This window comes from Cryptotermes secundus, unplaced genomic scaffold, assembly GCF_002891405.2.
Source record: "Cryptotermes secundus unplaced genomic scaffold, Csec_1.0 scaffold1647, whole genome shotgun sequence".
NCBI lineage: Eukaryota > Metazoa > Arthropoda > Insecta > Blattodea > Kalotermitidae > Cryptotermes > Cryptotermes secundus.
This window is the reverse complement of record NW_019726261.1, coordinates 29855-48635: the sequence shown is the minus strand read 5'-3', so window position 1 is coordinate 48635 and position 18781 is coordinate 29855. Positions and strand designations below refer to the sequence as shown.

Sequence of the window (18781 nt, the reverse complement as noted above, 5' to 3'; positions counted from 1 at the left end):
ATGATATTAGAAATAATAATAGCAATTCCGGGTACTCAAATCACATACTAAATACAGGACATGCATACGGAACAATAACAGACGTAATGGAAGTTATAACAACAGGAAAGAAGGGTAGACATTTGAATACATTAGAGAAATACCATATATATAAAATAAGTAAGAAGGGCGTACACATGAATGACACACACATAGAAACATACAATCCCATATTTCAAACTATACACGAAATCTATACACACTAACGGTACCTCCCTCTCCCCACTACCCATTCCCCCTCCAGCACTCACCAACATAAAACACAGTACACAATACACCAGACAGCACACGTATTAAAGATAAGCAGCGACACACACAGAGAGAGCCTACACAGAGTAAGTACAAATAACAGTATAAACATATAAGAATAACATAACAACATAAGATAGTAATACGAATATTTGTATATTACAGACGATACCTGAACAGCGTTAAACAAGAAGTGGCCGCTGCAGCACTATAGACATAGGGCACGTACCCTGAGAAATTTTAATTTCAAAATTTGAAAAAGAAAAAGAACAAAAATCTTATAGACATTTTAACTTGAATTAAAGTTTTAAAAAAGTGCTAAATTTAGAAAACAAATTAACGCGTGTAGGTTAACAAAAATTTTGTACAATTAGAAAGACTGGTGATTTTAAATTTTAACAGGCAGTGTAACAGCTACGTAAGAATACACACCTGATGATGGCCATTTAGGGCCGAAACATGTAGTGGAGGAGGGAAAGAAAAAAAACTACAATTAAATTGTTACACTTAAGATGATGTTTGTCTCATATATATTGTGTGAGTGTAACAGGATGCTCAAATATAATATTGTTTTCCACACTCCTTTACCTTCCCTTGTCTCTGAACATGAGAATTATCGGTTTTTATTATGACTCAGAGGCCCTGTTAATCTGCCCTGTCAGGAGAAGCAGGGTCATCTGTTTCATATCTGCACATGCCCCAGAAATCAATGTACACCCCAATACCAAGGTCAGCAGAGGCCAAGACAGTCAGCAAGAGCAAAACTGGAGGTATAAACCACAACAACAATGTCTGTGCTAGTTTTGGGTATGATTTAAGCCCAGGCCACTCTGTTAACATTGATGTTAAGTTGGTTAGGTGAACATTTGGAGGAATACTGTTGCTGGCATTCAGCAACCACTTGTGAGAGAACGTCATATGTTTAGTATATGCACAGTCCTACTTTATTATTAATTTCATCCTATTACATACTGGATTGTATTATAAACCTGGACACTTTATAATGCTATAGCAACTGCTGAGGTTTATTTATTGATGAATGAGATATGGTAGTGAGTGAGAAGGGAGAATTGGGTGAGAACACTCAAAAAGAACCTCAGTTAAAGTAGCTTGGAAAATATTGCTCTTTAATTACTACTATTAAAAGAGATTGAGGCTCATGTTAATGTTCTTTGTGGTAATAATGAAATAATTATGGTGGTGATGATGATGATGATGATGATGATGATGATGATGATGATGATGATAAAAATAATAATATAATTAATTTATATTAGGATTTTGAAGAATTCTTTCACCTGCAAGAAGTTTACTAAATGGAATCATATTGTGACTCTTGAACAGATACTGCAAGCAATGGGGAAGTCGTATCACCCAGGCTGTTTTCGTTGCTGTGTCTGCAATGAATGTCTGGATGGTGTTCCCTTCACAGTGGATGTTGACAACAAAATCTATTGTGTTAATGATTATCATAGGTAAGATGAGTTGCTCATATAAATGTACAATTGTGTATTTTCCTATTGCAAAAATGCTGTTTTAAGTTAAAATGAGTACCATTTTGATTATATAAAGAGATGAGGCATATATGAGGGTTGACATTTAACCTTTCAGTGTCATCTGACATGTAGTGTGCCTCATGAAGTAGTAAGATCCCGCTCCTGTGAGAAGTGAGTGCAATTTAAATGTCCTATGACGTTGAGGGATTAAAGAAACAGCAGCAGCTTCAAACAGTAGTGAATTTGTACCTGCTGGATCATATGATTGCATGAGTCAGCAGTTTTGTGTTAGACACACTTAATTTGTTTTGAGATTGCAGTAAGTGTTTTTATTGGTGCAGTGTTCCGTTTGTCAAAAAGATGGGAAGAAATAGAATTTGCTCAGACTTTTAAGAAGATTGTTGTAAGAATTAAACCTTTTAGACAAAATAGTGAATAGTGATGAGACCTTATAAGTTTGATTCCAATACAAGACTCCAGTGTCTGAAATTGTAGGTTTGATCAAATCCACAGTCTCTGGGATCACAATCATGAAACAAAACTCAAACTGATCTGCCTTTTTGATAAAAAAAAATATCCATAATGAATTTTTTTTCTCCAGACAGAACAGTCAGCTGGAAATTGTACCTCCAGATTTTGGAATGTGTATGACAAGGGATTCATCAAAATAACCAGCAGAATTGTGCCTTTATTCTCTTCCCATTGCCCTTAAAATACTGTGACGTGGATGGCGCAACAGGAAGTAAGAGTCATGTGAACTCTGTGGTCTCGCGAGTGACGTCACATAACCCTACCCCTTCCATTATTATGCAACCCTCGGTAAACACTCCAAACTTCTGCTGCGGTGACGTAACAGCACTTCCCTGCAGCAATAAACAACTCTTGGCAGTGTTCCCCAGCAACGCCTGTAAACACGATGTTACACAACAGTGGTAGCTATCGCATAACTGTTTTCTGTGTTGTCAGTGCGGAAGCTACTAGAGTAGTGAGTAATGAGTCTTGAGCCAGTTACTAGAGAGAGAGTAACCAGTCAGTTGCAGTCTAGCAGTCGCTGAGTCAAGTTGTATTGAGTGAATGGAAATGACTACAGGAGAAGTATTTGTGATATTGCCAACGGCAGTAGTGGTGTAATTGTGAATTGTGTAAATGTAAGAGTGAATGTGCAATAAATTTGCTAGATCCAAGATGGTGTGAAGTTATTTGTCATGTGACAGTACTTTGTTTTCTTAGTCTAACTTACACTTCTTCAGTGACTTTTGTCAGCCATAGATTTTATTAGTAGCTGTGATTTTAAAAATACCTTCAGTAATTATATCATAGCTCATTGGTTTCTTGAACATTTTAATAACAGAACTACCAAGCAAGTTGGTCTAGAAGTCATGCTCTAGAATTGTATTCTGGAGTTCCTCTGTTAAAATCTCGGCTGACACACCAGATATCCTGACTGAAGTTTTCATGGTTTTCATTGGTCCATCCAGGAAAATACTGGGGTAAATGCCCCCATTAGACGAAAACCACTTCTTCTAAATCCTTTCCAATTTATCGTTCATCAATTGTCCTCCCATCTGATGCATTCTTGATATTGAAGAAGCATCATTAAATAACCCACTGGAAAGAATAACAAAACTCACAGCACAAAGAAATCATATTCATAAGATCACAAAACATTCTGAGCAAAAATATAACTTGTTTCAGAACTCCAAATTCAGAGCCAGCTGAAATAATTGAAGTGCTGAGAGCAGAAAGAGAAGTACTCAGTGCAGTATGTTTATTTGAAGCACCAGTAGTTGGAACTGTTATGAATACAAGTGTGGCTCCCTTCCATATCTTATAAAGCTCAGTGAAACATATAATTTTTACAAGCTATGGTCCAAAAGTAGCAGTTGTTGTATGCTAGAGTTGGTAATTTATAACAGAACCACCACAGCGTTCTTACATAAGCCAAAGGTTCTTCAGACAGAAACAATCCCACAGAAATCCATCAAAGAACGTTAGAATGGAGATGTACTGAGAATTTATATACCCATATAGCACCAACATCTGATTCAGGAGCATTGAAAATGTGCATTTAACTGCATTTATTTATATGTCACATACCATTTGTTTCTGGTGGTTTACGTAAAGAATGCTGGCAGGCTGAGTGCTGTGCATCACTGCACTGCAGGCTAGTTATCGGTTTCACACTGTCAGTAGAATCATTCATTAGGCTTTTGAGATCATTGTATACTAGAGCTTGAGCAGGAAATAGCTCAGTCCAGCCTGGAAGTCAATATACAAATACCTTAGCAACAGAAACAACAAACGATATGAAAATAGTAAACCATCAGACACTGCTGATTCTGAATAAAATTTTGACATCCGCACTTCAGAAGAAAAGGGATCCAGGTTCCAGTTGATGTCCATACTGATAATATGTGAACAGGTCAGAAAATGGATTTGACCACAGCTTCATGGCTCAGAATTATAAGTATTCACACCAGGCCACTGCTTAATCACTCTACCTTGAAGATGGAGAATGCTAAATTATGTGAAGTGTTGGTAAACCAACCTGCTGTAACACATTGTCATCACCCAAGAATTAATTTTTTTGTCTTCAAACAGTGCAATTAGTCCAAGACTAATGAGTAATCGTCCAAGAATAGAAGCAAAATTAGCTACAAACAGTTGTAAAAGCCTGAAGACTTTTGAATTAGAAACACAGTTAATTTAAACAGATTTATATTAATGCTGGAATCAGAGGTACAATAAATTACTGACTTGACATTTTTTGAACCAAATCAAATGTAGCAAAATCCAGTTGTCCACATCTTTTGGAGCTACAGCACTATTTCCCTTTGTTATTGTACATGTTAAAGTAACTCAGAGGTTATATATTTACCATGTATCTTGGAGATAGCTGGTTCAGATCTTTTCTAGGGTTGACGTTTTTTTTTACTGTATGTATGATTAGCTACATTATTGACCTCTTAACCCTCACTGTAGAATTGACAAATGTATCAGTAGAAGGCTAATACTATTGTATTGTGATTGGCCTGTTGCAGGATGTTTGCACCCAAGTGTGCAGCCTGTGGGAAGGGAATCACTCCAGTAGAGGTAACTTGAAACTCATATAAACATATGCAATTGTGGACATTTTAATTTCTTTGTGCTAAAGAACTTCAGTATATAATTAAAGCATTTAAGAATATTTAACTGGTCCCTCTCCATTGTTATTGAATTCCAGACATCAAAGATTTCTTTGTAGATCTCTTTCACTGCTGTGTTCAGCCATCTCAACCTTGTTGTATAATGTGCACAGGATTGTAAACAACATTCTAGCTAGATAATTTGTTTGTGTTATCTGTTGGCAGTATTTAGAATTTTACAAAGTTTCAAATTTCGAAACTCATTTTCTTAATTTTGGGCTTCTTTTGATAACATTCATCCACTTTGATGCCATGAATTTTGGTCAGCAACTTCTGCACAATTTGTATAATATATTGTGGCATATAGACCTGTTGCTAGGCAATGGCCGTGAAACAAACAAAGAGACAAGAGCCATTGCTAGGCAACAGCTTTGTAAATACGCAACAGTACTGGAGTCATTGCTAGGCAGCAACCCGCAACCAACAACAGGACTACTGTTGGAAGCAGGGTTTTCTATGGGTCAGCTCCAAGGCTATGTCACTTGACTGACTGATATGAGTTACTTAGTGAGTGCAATGCAGTGGAGTAGGGCAAGTTGGTTGGTTAGTGAGTGAGTTAGTTCTTTGGTTAGTATTTGGTTGGTTGGTTGGTTGGTTGGTTTGTTAGAAGACTGCTGCAGTTCAGTTGTTATGAGCTGTTGTTGTTAGAAGCTGGTAACTGAGGCACAGGGATAATTTGGGAACCCAGAGTAAGGGAAATGTCCACTGTTGGAAGCTGTTACCAGACTACGACTGGTGAAGACACGGCAGACTGAGAAGACTTTATGCACACTGTAGTGAACTGCAGAGTGTGTGTGAATTAGCGATAGCACTATAGTTACAATCTATAAATGTTCAGTAAATCCAATTACCGATCCAAACCACATCTCTAATCACTCGTAAATATGACAACTGATGTCAGAAGTGGTTGGATTGGAGACCACAGGAAGAAGCTGTATCACCACTCTATGGAGATGGAACAAATGGTGGTACGCCCGCTGGCCAAAACGAAAACCAACCAAGCCAAGATGAACGCTAGTCTAAAGGAAATGAAAGTTGAATTGAGAGCTGGCCAAGAACACCTGAAAGAAGAGATGCTGGCCAAGATGGAAACCAACCAAGAAAGGATGGATCCCAAGTTAGTGCACATCACAAATGGCTGATTGCCAGGATAGACTCCCAGATGGAGAGAATGGAGGTCACCATGGATGTCTTCGAAGAAATGTTCCACAAAATGGACACCACAGATTTGGAGGCCAGTCAAGGAAAGTTGGAGGTTGTAGCAGAACAGCAGGCCACCCTTAAGGAAGAGGCTGCAGTGGAATCTATCAGAGCACTGGGGGATCGAACTTGGAACTGGCATGTAGACATAGAGTGCCTCCAGCAGCTGAAAAAATGGACCCAGGGCCAATGGTGGGTCCCAGAAGAAGTTGGCCACTGCCCACAGATGGATGATCTGCCATGTGGGAATGGCACGGCTTAGGGGATATGGTCATAAAGGACCGACTATTGAGAAGAGATGATGGAAGGACCCAGAATGCAACAATGGCTTAAGGAACCAAGGCCAGAAACAGCAGGTATGCCTGGGAAGCAAAGAGAATTTTATGAGGCCCTTGGACAAACCATTGGGCCGCAAAATGGTGAAATGCATTGTTGGGTCATCTTAAGAGGTTTGGAAAAATGAGTGTCAAGACATTGTGGAGGAGCCGACCACTGCCCAATCGAAAGAGGCTACTAGCAACTTAAAAGAGTCAGAGATGTGGAGCACTGACCACTCTTGGAACTTGGAAAGGAAGGATGATGGTGATACACCTGGACTGACTGGCACCTTATGAGGTAACTGCTTGGGATGGTGGCCTTAAGGAGGGAGAAGTTGGTGGGTAAATCACCTTGAGAACCGGGCCAAAGGAATGGAGGGCACGACTGATCACAGACGTCACAATTACAGCACTTGGAAAAGAAGAAATGGCAGTATATCTGTGGGCTATTCAGGATGAATAGCCTTAAGGAGGGAGCAGTGTGACCATTGCTAGTCAACAGTAGCGAAACCAACGAGCCAGTGACCATAACTAGACAACAGTTTCGTAAATCTGCAACAGTATTGGAGCCATGGCTAGGCAGCAGCCTGTGCAAATCAATGGAAGTACTGTTGGAAAGAGTGTTTTCTGTGTGTCCGCTCCAAGGTTATATCACTTGACCAACCAAGTTGAGTTAGTGAGCGCAGTGCAGTGGAGTAGGGCAAGTTGATTGGTGAGTGAGTAATTGAGTTAGAGGACTGCTGCAGTTCAGTTGTTGTTAGAAGCTGGTAACTGTGGCACAGGGATAGTTTGGGAACCCAGATTAAGGGGAATGTTCGCTGTTGGAAGCTGTTACCAGACAATGACTGGTGAAGACACAGCAGACTGAGAAGACTTAGTGCATGCTGTAATGAACTGCAGTGTGTGCAAATTAGCGATAGTGCTCTAGTTACTTGCAGTTCCAATCTGTAAGCATTCAGTATCTCCAATTACCAATCCAAACCCAATCTATAGTCACTCATGCACTTGGCAATATATAGCATTTACTGAATGTCATTGTGACAGAAATATTGAATGTGTTAGTGCCATTTATCACCATTACAGATCCTGAATGCTATGCTTTAAGTTCACATATTTTAGTCTGTTATCTTTTATAACTTCTGGAACATTTCTTCTGTTCTGCTTTAAAGCATTGGTATAATCTGTTTTATGAAGAGCTGTTCTTGTGAGAGTATTATAAAAATTATTTATTCATCTATTCCTTCTCCAGTAGGGGCTCCACCATCTTTACAGTGGCAGTGGTTTTGTTCATATCTGCTAATGTAAGAGGGGACTCGAGTATAATGGCTTTGCTATTGTAAACAAGGAAGATCCATAAATAAGCAGCCTGCCCAGTTCACATTATTCAGATGTCTTGATCACAGACTATGAAGTCATCAGTGGAAGGTGCTGTTTGAATGATGACAGCCCTTTCATAGTGTTACAGATTTGTCCATAGATATATCTTTGTTTGGCAGAAACAGTTCCTGAACTTTTTTGTAAATAAGAGCAAAAATCTTGAAAGTCTGTTGTATGAATCTTTCTTTTCATCACCATTAAAGTGAAGGAGTGTATATGTGAATATCAGGACTAACTTGTAATGACATCACTAAAATTTGGCTTTAATAGAACTTTCTTTGTGGAGAGGTATGATTGAAGTTTAGGATTCTGAATTAAGCATTGAGCATGAATGACCATGAAGAGCAGTATTTCCTCTTCTGCAAAGATTTCCTTGATCTGAAAATTAATCTGCATGAATGTAGGTGTTTGAATGAATTCTGAAATCATTCAGCATAACAGTTGGTTTCTGTTACAGTCATTACAACATGTTCCATGAAAATTAGTTTGAAGATTGACACCAAGTCCATTACACCTTTTGTAGAATTCTGAGATCCAAAATTACCAATACATGATCCCCCCCAGCACTGTACTGTCTTCTGCCCTCCAAATTAAAATCTAGAACAGAATCTTCTTCCTAATAACTGTTACCATCAACTAGTTCATACTTTTAGTTTGGTCACTGATTTCACTGCGCTCTGACGCCAGACTGCTTCTAGAAACGCTAAATAGTAATGCTTCTGAACAGAATAAATAAAGCTGTAAGTCAGCCAGTTATACAGCTCACATTTGATGTCAGCATGTGATATTCCACACAGGCATACATGTAATGGTGGATGGGCTTGGAGTTGAAATGTTTATTCCATTATGAAGGTCCATTTTGTTGTTCCCAAATACAGTGAAACTTTGATTTTGCATTCTCAGACTTTATCTGTTTTCTGAGTTTATGCATTTTTCATTGGTTCCAACCAGAAGGCCATAAGAACACTGTTAAATTTTAACTGATTTTACATTTCCTCAAATTTACATCATTAAAAAATTTGATCTTTTTTGAAGTCTTGTCAGTGGAAATGTACCCAGTTTCACATTTACATTGTAATCTGTTTTTGAAAATTCAAAGAAACAGTGGTGCTCTTTCACTTACATTCAGGGATTATCCTTATAAAATGAACATGTATGTTCATACAAAGCTTTTGAACTGCACTTGAATGGACACAACCTATCACAGACTTTCATGCTGGCCATTGTGCTTAGGTAGCAGCAGTCATTTGTTTTACTGATGCTATCTACATGACACTGAGCATCATATATAAACATGTCAATTTATTAACGAATTCTGTTTGCCTGAATATGAATAGAAAAGCAAAACTGAAATCATTTACAGTGTATGATAAAATTAGATGCTAGTTGATGTGCATGTTGGAACATATGTTACTGGCATCATGATCGTGACTGTCTGTGTACACTGAACACAACTGTGAAAATTCATGAACAAATTGAAAGCTGTTATGCCCATTGTGGAACTTTTCCCAAAAAGTAGAAATATTTGGAACACTCACTGAAGGAAGAACTGGAATCAGCTCTTGGTTGAAGCAATCACATAGAAGTAACATTTCCATAGAAGGCACTCATCTGAAGGAGAAGACCTTGCATATCATTGCTTGTCTAGGAATAGACAACTTTTCAGCTTCTGATGTTTGGATCTACAGATTTAAGAGGCAACATTGTTGTTTACATTGTTATTGTGTTCAGACATATATTTTAAATAGTTTGTCACAGTTGCAGCATAAAGCAACGCATATTTTTCGTTATGTTACATCATTTTGATTTCCTTGAAACTACGTTTATTTTAGGTGGTTCCTTCAAAAGTGTAAAATCAAGGTTTCACTGTATTTGCATTTTAGAACATTTTAAACTTTATATTTGCACCACTTTATGTATGACATGTTTTTCTATTTGCTCTCATATTTTCTGTAACCCATCTTAATACAGTAGCATAGAGGGACTAGAGTCCATCATAAGTATGTGCTACAGCTTTTGCTACAACAGTTTAAGGCACACATGTATCTTACAGGGCACAGAAGAGACTGTTCGTGTAGTTTCCATGGACAAGGATTTCCACGTTGATTGCTATATCTGTGAGGTAAGGCTATAGTCAGAAATCTAAGTTAATATGTAATTAAACTATATTGTATGAATAATCCTTATAATCTGGCAGGTCATGATAGGTTATTAGGGTCAACACCGAGAGTCTGTTGTGGCCCATCCATTATTTGGAATAAATTTCATGTCTTACAGACTTATACTTCCAGCAGTACCATCCATAAAAGGTCAAATTTTCCATTTCTTTTGGATTGTAATGCAATTGATTTTTCTCTCTATAATGATTGTGAGTCATTCACAGTTTACTTGTTTGGGGAATAGTAAATTTTCTTGATGAAAACAGCAGCAGCAGCAGTGGTGAAGATGATGATCATTGATGTGCCACTTTACACACTCACTCCTGTCTTGTGTGTGTGTGCGTGCGCGCGCGAGTGCTCCCATGTGTGAGTGAAGGATGGGCCATAATAATCTGATCCCTTGGACCACAACCTTCAATGATCTATCGTCATTCCTCGTTTGATTAACCCTCTATTAATCCTACACTTCAAATGAAATGTAGGACTTCGTTTATCCCACATAAACAAAGTCCTACATAGTCATGGTAGTCGCTTGGTTCCATAAAGAACTTGCCCATGTGATGAAATCTGAAATAAGCTATGGCCTCACAGTCACATAGGATATATGTGTGACTGATTCAACTACTAGTCTCTTTTGCAAGTGGGGTCATCTGTCAGTCCCAGTTTGGAAGTATTTCCTTTTACGTGACAGTGTCTTGTAGATAGTCCTACCATGCATCTTAATTTGTCTCTGTTTAATTTCAACACTTCCTTTGTTCTTCTCACAGAGGGCTCTAGTATAAGTTCCTTTGCCTGTCTGAGTCCAGTTATGGATTCCTAAGGTTCTTTTGTCATTTCTGTTCATTCACTTTCTTGGCAACTCCAATTGCAGTGCAGCAAGCTGGTTCAGGTCCTTTGAACAAATGTTCAGATCCCGTTCTTGCCATTTGATCTGCTGTTTCATTACCAACCATACCCTCATGACCTGGCACCCATATTAGCTGAATTCTGTTATGTTTGGCCAGTTGCACGAGGGATTGATGGCAGTCTCAGATCAGTTGAGGTGATGTATTTGCCAAGTGCTTTAACTGCAGCTTCACTGTCTGATAGAATGTAGATGTTTCTGTTTTTATAGTTCCTCACTCCTGTCTTAAATGCAGCTTTGTTTATAATTACTCCTTCATTTAAAATAATATTAAAATTAAACTGCTGCATGTTTTGGCCAAACTTAAGCCATCCTTATGCAACTGTTCACTTGTTGAAATTGCTTCACTGCATTAATTCTTAAGTTAAAATATTCCAGTGTTATTCCATTTTTATCGTTCACTCATTGAAATGCATTTTCTTGAGAACATCACTCTGTGTACTATCTTCTTGTGGTGTACACGTTATCTGTAATGTATAATATATGTTCATGAATTTTGTTACTGTTAAATTTTACAAATGTTTAATTTTTGTAGTTGTTTTAATATTACTTGTGTTGTTTTGTTTATCCCTATGAATATTTGTGTGGTTATTATCGTTATTTTTATCTGCAGTATGCAAAGATGTAAGAAAACGGTGTTGAGGAGAATATTTGGACCAAAGAGAAAACTGCATAAGGAGCTTCATAACTTGTACTCTCCTCCAAGTATAATTAGAATGATCAAGTCAAGGAGGATGAGGTGGGCAGGGCATGTAGCACGAATGGGGGATTAAAGGAATGCATATAGGATATTGGTGGGAAAGCCAGAAGGAAAGAGACCACTGGGAAGACCAAGGTGTAGGTGGATGGACAATAATAAAATAGATATTAGAGAGATAGGATGGGATGGTATGGATTGGATTGATCTGGTTCAGGATAGGGACCAGTGAAGGGCTCTTATGAACACAGCAATGAACCTTCAGGTTCCATAAAATGCTGGGAAATTCTTGAGTAGCTGCAGATTTGGCTTTTTCTCAAGAAGGGCTCAGCTCCGTAAATAAGTAAGTAAGTATGCAAAGATGTATTATTAATATATGCTATTTGTTATGTTTATGTGTCTGTATGTTATTTGCTTTTTGTACTTACATGCCCCATTAGTATATATGTATGTATGACACACAGCAGCACACACACATTTACCACAGAAAAATGTATTCTTGCAATATTCCATATGTGTATAATTGTTTAGTCATGTACAGGAAGTGTCACTGGTTCTTACAGGACTGTGGGATGCAGCTGACAGATGAGCCAGACAAACGCTGTTATCCCTTGGATGGGCGTCTAATGTGTCGTGCCTGTCACATCCAGTGCCTCAGCCACCATCCCCGCCAGCTGCAGGTAAACTAGCCATAATTGATACCACGATCTTTTGTCCCCCTTGATTGCATTTGCAGATAGATTAGTTTTGCCATAATAAAGTCAAGATCATTGCACACATCAAGTGTATTCTCCCTTTAATAACTGTTGATTTCATTTGATAAAAAATCATCATAAAGCTAAAGTCCATAATGTAGTTTGGCCTTCTAAGATCCTCCATCCCTCACCTTTAATAAAGAAGTCTGTGAATGTTGTGACATGCCAAGCTATCATCTTAAACTGCTTGCCTTCATCATCACCACTGTATCATTGAGGCTGAATGTGTCTTATTCTCTGGGCACTCAGACTTCAGAAATTAGTTTCTTCTTTTCATTTTCAGTTTCACTGTTGCTTTTTGATAATGTTCCACTTTCCAGTCACATTCTGACTACTGAAGTTTTCACTTTTATCAAGTTCAGTTCTAATCTGTTTTCATATGCAGGATGAAACGAAATTTGTGCACAAGCTTTCCATAGTGTGATTACTAGTTAAAAGAACAAGTGAAAAATGTTACACAGCATGTCCTGAGACTCGTGGTTTTGAAGGTACATGTCACCATCAAATGGGGTAACAGTTCTCAGCAATGTTATTTGTCACAATAATAAATAGTGTGTTATTAAGTATACTTAAGACATGGTGCACACCAGGGGTCAGCTATGACTGAATGATCATGAAATACACACTTTACAAATACTACAACATGCTTGTTATCCTTGGTACCTATAGTAGTCGAGCTGATACTACTATGTAGGAATGTGTGCTATGTTATCCTGGTAGATGCCATCTAGATGCTAATGTGTTCCAATGATTGGAGCAGCATATGCCTGAGACAGGAAGTGTAACACCTACAGCACACATGAATGCAGGTCACTTTAAAAATGACATAAATATTGTATTTGAAGCCTTAAACAGATGGTTCAAAGCCAATTTACTCTCATTAAATTTTGATAAAACCCATTACATATCATTCACAACTAAAAACAACCACCAAATTGATCTGGACATCAGTTATGCCAACAAATTAATCTGTAAAGTACTTGATACAAAATTCCTTGGAATACATGTAGACAGTACACTGTCTTGGAAAATACATATTGAACAAATTATACCTAAATTAAATGCAGCTTGCTATGTGATGAGATCAATTAAGCCTTTTATGTCACAGGAAACATTGAAGATGGTTTACCATGCCTACTTTCATTCTATTATGAACTATGGATTAATATTTTGGGGGAACTCTTCACATAGTGTAATAATTTTTAAAATACAAAAGAATATAATTAGAATCATTACAGGATGTAGAAGTAGAGATTCATGTAGAGAATTATTTAAGAAATTAAAAATTCTACCTCTTCAATCGCAATACATATTATCGCTTCTCTTATTTGTTGTTTACAACAAAGATAAATTCAAATTAAATTCTGATGTCTATAACATGAATACTAGACAAAAATATAACTTCCACCTACCCTCATCAACTTTATCAGTATATCAAAAAGGAGTCTACTTTACTGGCATAAAAGTGTTCAACAATCTGCCACAAAGTATTAAAAACTTTGGCAATGATACTAAAAGGTTTAAATCAGAGTTAAAGAATTATCTACATGCTCATTCCTTCTACTCTTTAGATGAATACTTCAATGTAAATAATATTACTTTTAAGCTAAAATTGCCTGTACTTATGTATGTAACCTTTTGACTTGTTCTGTATCCAAAGGTACTAACCTACTTAGGATTTATAGAATGTAAATAAATTCAATTCAATTCAATTCACCTACTGTATGGACACCAGCCAATGAAAAGTAATAATTCCACCTGTGGGATGAAAGCCATGGAGGAGCTCACATAATATTGCATGAATTGGCACTATCCCAACTGAGGATCCTCAGGGTATGTCATGACAGTCAGCTGCATCCATACCACTACTTGCAGAGCACACATCTGTTTCTAGATGATATCCTCTATGAATGAAGTTTTGTGAATGGCTATGAAATGAACACACCGCATATGATCATATTTTACGTAATATTCTGTGGACAGGAAAAGCCTGTTTTACGTGTGAGGGTGTGTTCATCACCCACAAACAGTCGCCTTTAGGTACAGGACAGTCCTCATGTTATCCAAAAATGTAGGTATGAAGTCCATTTTATCAGCATTTGGGCTGGAATCATAGGGGACATTGTTGTGGAGCCCTATCTGCTACGTGACAGGCTGACTGCTCAATGATATTATGATTTGCTGGAAATTGTTTTACTGGGGCTGCTTGAGGATGTGCCTCTAGCTGTAAGATAGAGGTTTCAGCAGGATGGAACTCCAGCACTATGAGATATCCAGCAGCGGTTGAACACAACATGTCCATGAAGGTGGATTGATTGTCAAGGGTCCATTGGTTGGCCTCCTTGGCTGCTGGATCTTTTCCCGTGGGTCACTTGAAGGAGCATGTTTATGGAGTCCCTCCCAAGACTATTCAAAATCTCATGGCAATATTTCAAGCAGCTGTGACAATGGTTGATGGCAGTGTGTTGTGTTCAAGTGAATGCTGTGTGGTGCACTGTCATCTGCCTTGAAGTGGATGGAAGCTGTTTCAGACACCTGTTATAACCAGGAGACACCCATGATTTGAACATGTGATAGCCTGTGCCATTTGACAGTGACATATCAAGACATGTTGTACAATATTTTTATACTTACTTTAACAAGGAATCAGACTGTGGACAGCTTGTGTGCAAATTTCATTTCACTTTGTATAATATACCCAGTCACAATATTCTGCCATTTTACCATCTTCACAGAAGTTTCCCTGCCAAAATCCTATACACATTTCTTGCTTCTCCACCACTGAGTTGTATGTCTGTCTCACTGTAATCTCCTTTACTGGACCATTTATCAAGACTATTATTAGTAGGGCCCGGATTTTTATGACCTAAAAACTGTAAATATATGCATGCACTTATGACCCAAAATTACGTCAAATATGACCTAAAAAGTGTAAAATATGACCTTAAATATTAAATGGGACATAAAATTTCACAATTTTAATTACAACTTTTACTAGAGTTTAAGAATAAAGATGATGAATATATGATAGTAGGTCCTACTTACCAAATTAGCCCTATTATGTCTCTGAAGGAAAGAAAACTGATGGAATTTCGACATTTCGTACTGGATTAAACCATTCATTGTTTTCTTTTTAATACTGATATTTGCGTTCATATTTTAGACAAACACTGGTGCACATGGTATGAACACTAACTTAACTCTGTTATCTAAAAACACCATTTAAAAGAACACAAGCTATTCACGTCTCAATTTTCACTGAGTTATTCACGTCTCAATTTTCACTGTTACAATTGCAATTTATAACTACATGCATTTTCAAATTTTCAAATTTGAAAGATCGCCGATTATCACTAAGGATAGTTTTGTATTTGGAAAAACTTCGTTCCACATCACATGATGTGACAGGAGCATATTTGAAGAATGTCAAGTCGTTTGGTGACAGTTCTGTATCATCTTCGAATGTTGCTAGTTTACCGGAAAGTATATCTGCAATCTTGCATAATGTTGAATAACCAGCATTCCGATGAAGAACACTTTCTATTTTGGTTTTAATCCTGTCACTTATTTCACCACGAGTTCGGTTTAGTTCATTCTCAATGCTCTTTACAGTGTCCAACGCGTCACAGAGTTCAGTCCCTACAAATTCCAGGCGAGTTATTGCACCTGAAATTGAACAGAAGTTTGACTTTATGTATGCCAGATTTTGTGCTAGAGTGGTAGAGAATAAGTCCTTGACAGCTTTAATTGATGTTGACTCACTGCTGTCAAAGCCATTAAACATTTTCTCAATGGCTGTGTAATTTTCACAATAATATGCCACAGCATCCAACCATGTACCCCACCGTGTGACGACAGGCTGTGGAGGAAGTGGCAGTAGAGGAGCTTCTTGTTTAAATTTCTGCACTCGAAGAGGGGCCTTGATGAATATTTTCTTTCCGTTTGAAACTAGCCTATCTACATCAGGAAAATGTCCTCGAACTTCTTCAGCCACTCTATGCAATGCATGAGCGAGGCAAGTAATATGGACCATTTTCGGGTAGAGGATTCGAAGTCCTTTGGCAGCCTTCTTCATGTATGGAGCGGCATCTGTTACTAGGAGAAGGACATTATTTCGCTGTATTCCATTTGGCCACAACAACTTCATGGAATTATCAAATAGGACAGCTATAGTCGAATGATTTGCTCTTTCGAGAACTTCACAGTCAAGAAGAAATCTCTCTCCAGGTTGATCTTGTTTCAGGGTCCCAACTATAACATTCGCAATATACCGCCCATCTACGTCAGAAGTCTCGTCCAAGGAAACCCATATCTTTTTGTCAGCAACAGATGTTCGAATCTTATTTAACATATCTTCATAACATGTAGAGAGATAATTCTTTCTTAACGTCGATTCACTTGGGATAGGATGACTAGTGTATGTCTCCAAAAATTGTCTGAAGTGCTGATTATGCAATTTCTCTAATGGAATATTCGACGTTTCCTGATTATTACATTCTGTGCTGTTTCCTTATTGTAAGAAATGGAGTCACCTTCCTTCCAGGTGAGCGTAGTTTGGTTTTGGCATTCAACCTAAATGTGATAATGCTGTTTCTATTACAGGGAGTACCAGCCAGCTATCAGTACCTGGGCTAAGGGGCAGCCTGTAACCAGTTTGCCATGTAAATATAATTAAGTGCAGTGTGATAAGATTCAATGCACAAGCTTTGAACCATAACAATGAAAAGGAAAATACATTAGACGAAAGAGTGTTTCATAAGTGAAGTGATAGGAGAGATGATAATCTGTACTCGAGCCTGTTGATATAGTGAATGACGATGTCTGTCCTCTGCTTTTCCCGTATACAGTACATGATTACTGTCTAGCCATTGGCATTTTACTCCTCTTTCATGGAGTAAACATAACTTAAAATGCTTTTATTCTTGAAATTGACTCAGTAGTTACTGTTATTCATACATGACTCTGTAGCTGTAAAGAAGTTCAGGGCACAAATCATTTAACATTAAAATTTGGGAAGCATAGGTATTTTGAAGTGAATGTTGAACAGGGATCAAGGTAGGGGAGGAACCACCACCTGTTCCTACTACTATTGAAAACAACAGATATAATTCTAATGAGACAATGAGTATATAAACAGATAATGAAATACACACATGAGGCCACATAGATACACAGTATGCCCCTGTAGTGACAATCATAAGTGTTGATACTGGTTTAGTTTCTGTTTTTGCAGCAACCAAGATAATTTGGGTGAAGCCAGTTGAAATTGCATATGAAAAGTAATAAAGAAATATAAGTAAAGAACATGTAGGGAGAATCAGGGGAAGTTGGTCATTTAATTTGGATAATTAGAAGAATACACCAGAGATGGGTGCAATTGTAAACTTGAAATCAGATTTAAAATGCACCAATCAAACGGTTCCAAATACATAATTTGACCAACAGCCCCAGGTGAACCCAGTGTTGCTTCAATCAAGTTACAGTCACCAGTGCCCAAATAAGTCATTGCAGACACACAGATAAACCTGATGTTTAAAGAAAGGATAACTTCTGGGTTGGAGAAATAGAGAACGAGGTACTGGTTGTCTCGCAGAAATGCAGGGGGATAGAAAGAAATTGTGTCACTCCTATGCTACATAGAGAAGATGAGATTCCTCCATCATTTGTCTACAAACACTGCTGTGGAGGTCAGTGCATAAGGTAATACTTCTAGACTAAATACATGTTTTTAACACTTTGCGGACTGGCAATTTAAATATTTAAATCGCCCTGCGGACGGGCATTTTTATACCCAGTACCCTAACTTGTGCGCTGTTCATTTTAAAAATTAATATAAAATATCCTAATTAATTTTGTGAACTAAAATTTTTTGAGAACACTTACCAGTGCTTCTAGAAGTGCTTGAGGGTGTGATATTTCTTGAAACGTTCCCCTCTGTGAAGTGGCATTACACAAAACTTGCAAATGTAGGCAGTCCTACTCCTTTTCTTGTGAATTGCGCAAACACGGCATTGCCTAGAAGTCTGCTTCCCCTTGAAATGTTCACTCTTCACAATTTTTGCAAGGGTATGTTTCCGCATATCACCCAAGAGTCGCCCAGGGGGGTGGGAGTAGACGGCCCCGGTTGTACTAAGACTGTGTCTGCCACCACCGTCTGTAGCCCAGGGTTTTGCCACATTCAGCAGAAATGCCTTGTATTTCAATTTTGAATGAGGGTTTAGATTTTTGAAAACTAAAAATGAATTGAAAATGGCACAATTTATAAGCCACAAGGCAACTTTCTTTGTCCACTTTACTGTTTTCCGAGGAAGAGAATAATAGGCCAAGTACTGATCGGCTCTATCAACTCCCTTCATGAACATATTATACTCGGAAATACAAACAGGCTTCTTTACCTGTCCAT

General features: G+C 37.9%; 1 protein-coding gene across 1 annotated transcript in view; it reads left to right on the top strand.

Annotated features, from left to right (window-relative positions):
• LOC111864155 (LIM domain-containing protein jub) overlaps positions 1 to 17519 on the top strand; it is a 103639-nt gene extending 86120 nt beyond the window's left edge. The window contains exons 5-9 of the mRNA XM_023851208.2: positions 1633 to 1763; positions 4826 to 4877; positions 9917 to 9985; positions 12187 to 12303; positions 16981 to 17519. Coding sequence (XP_023706976.1) covers positions 1633 to 1763; positions 4826 to 4877; positions 9917 to 9985; positions 12187 to 12303; positions 16981 to 17013 — 402 coding nt within the window. The 3' untranslated portion in view covers positions 17014 to 17519. The remainder of the gene's footprint in view (positions 1 to 1632; positions 1764 to 4825; positions 4878 to 9916; positions 9986 to 12186; positions 12304 to 16980) is intronic.
• Positions 17520 to 18781: the final 1262 nt, after the last annotated feature.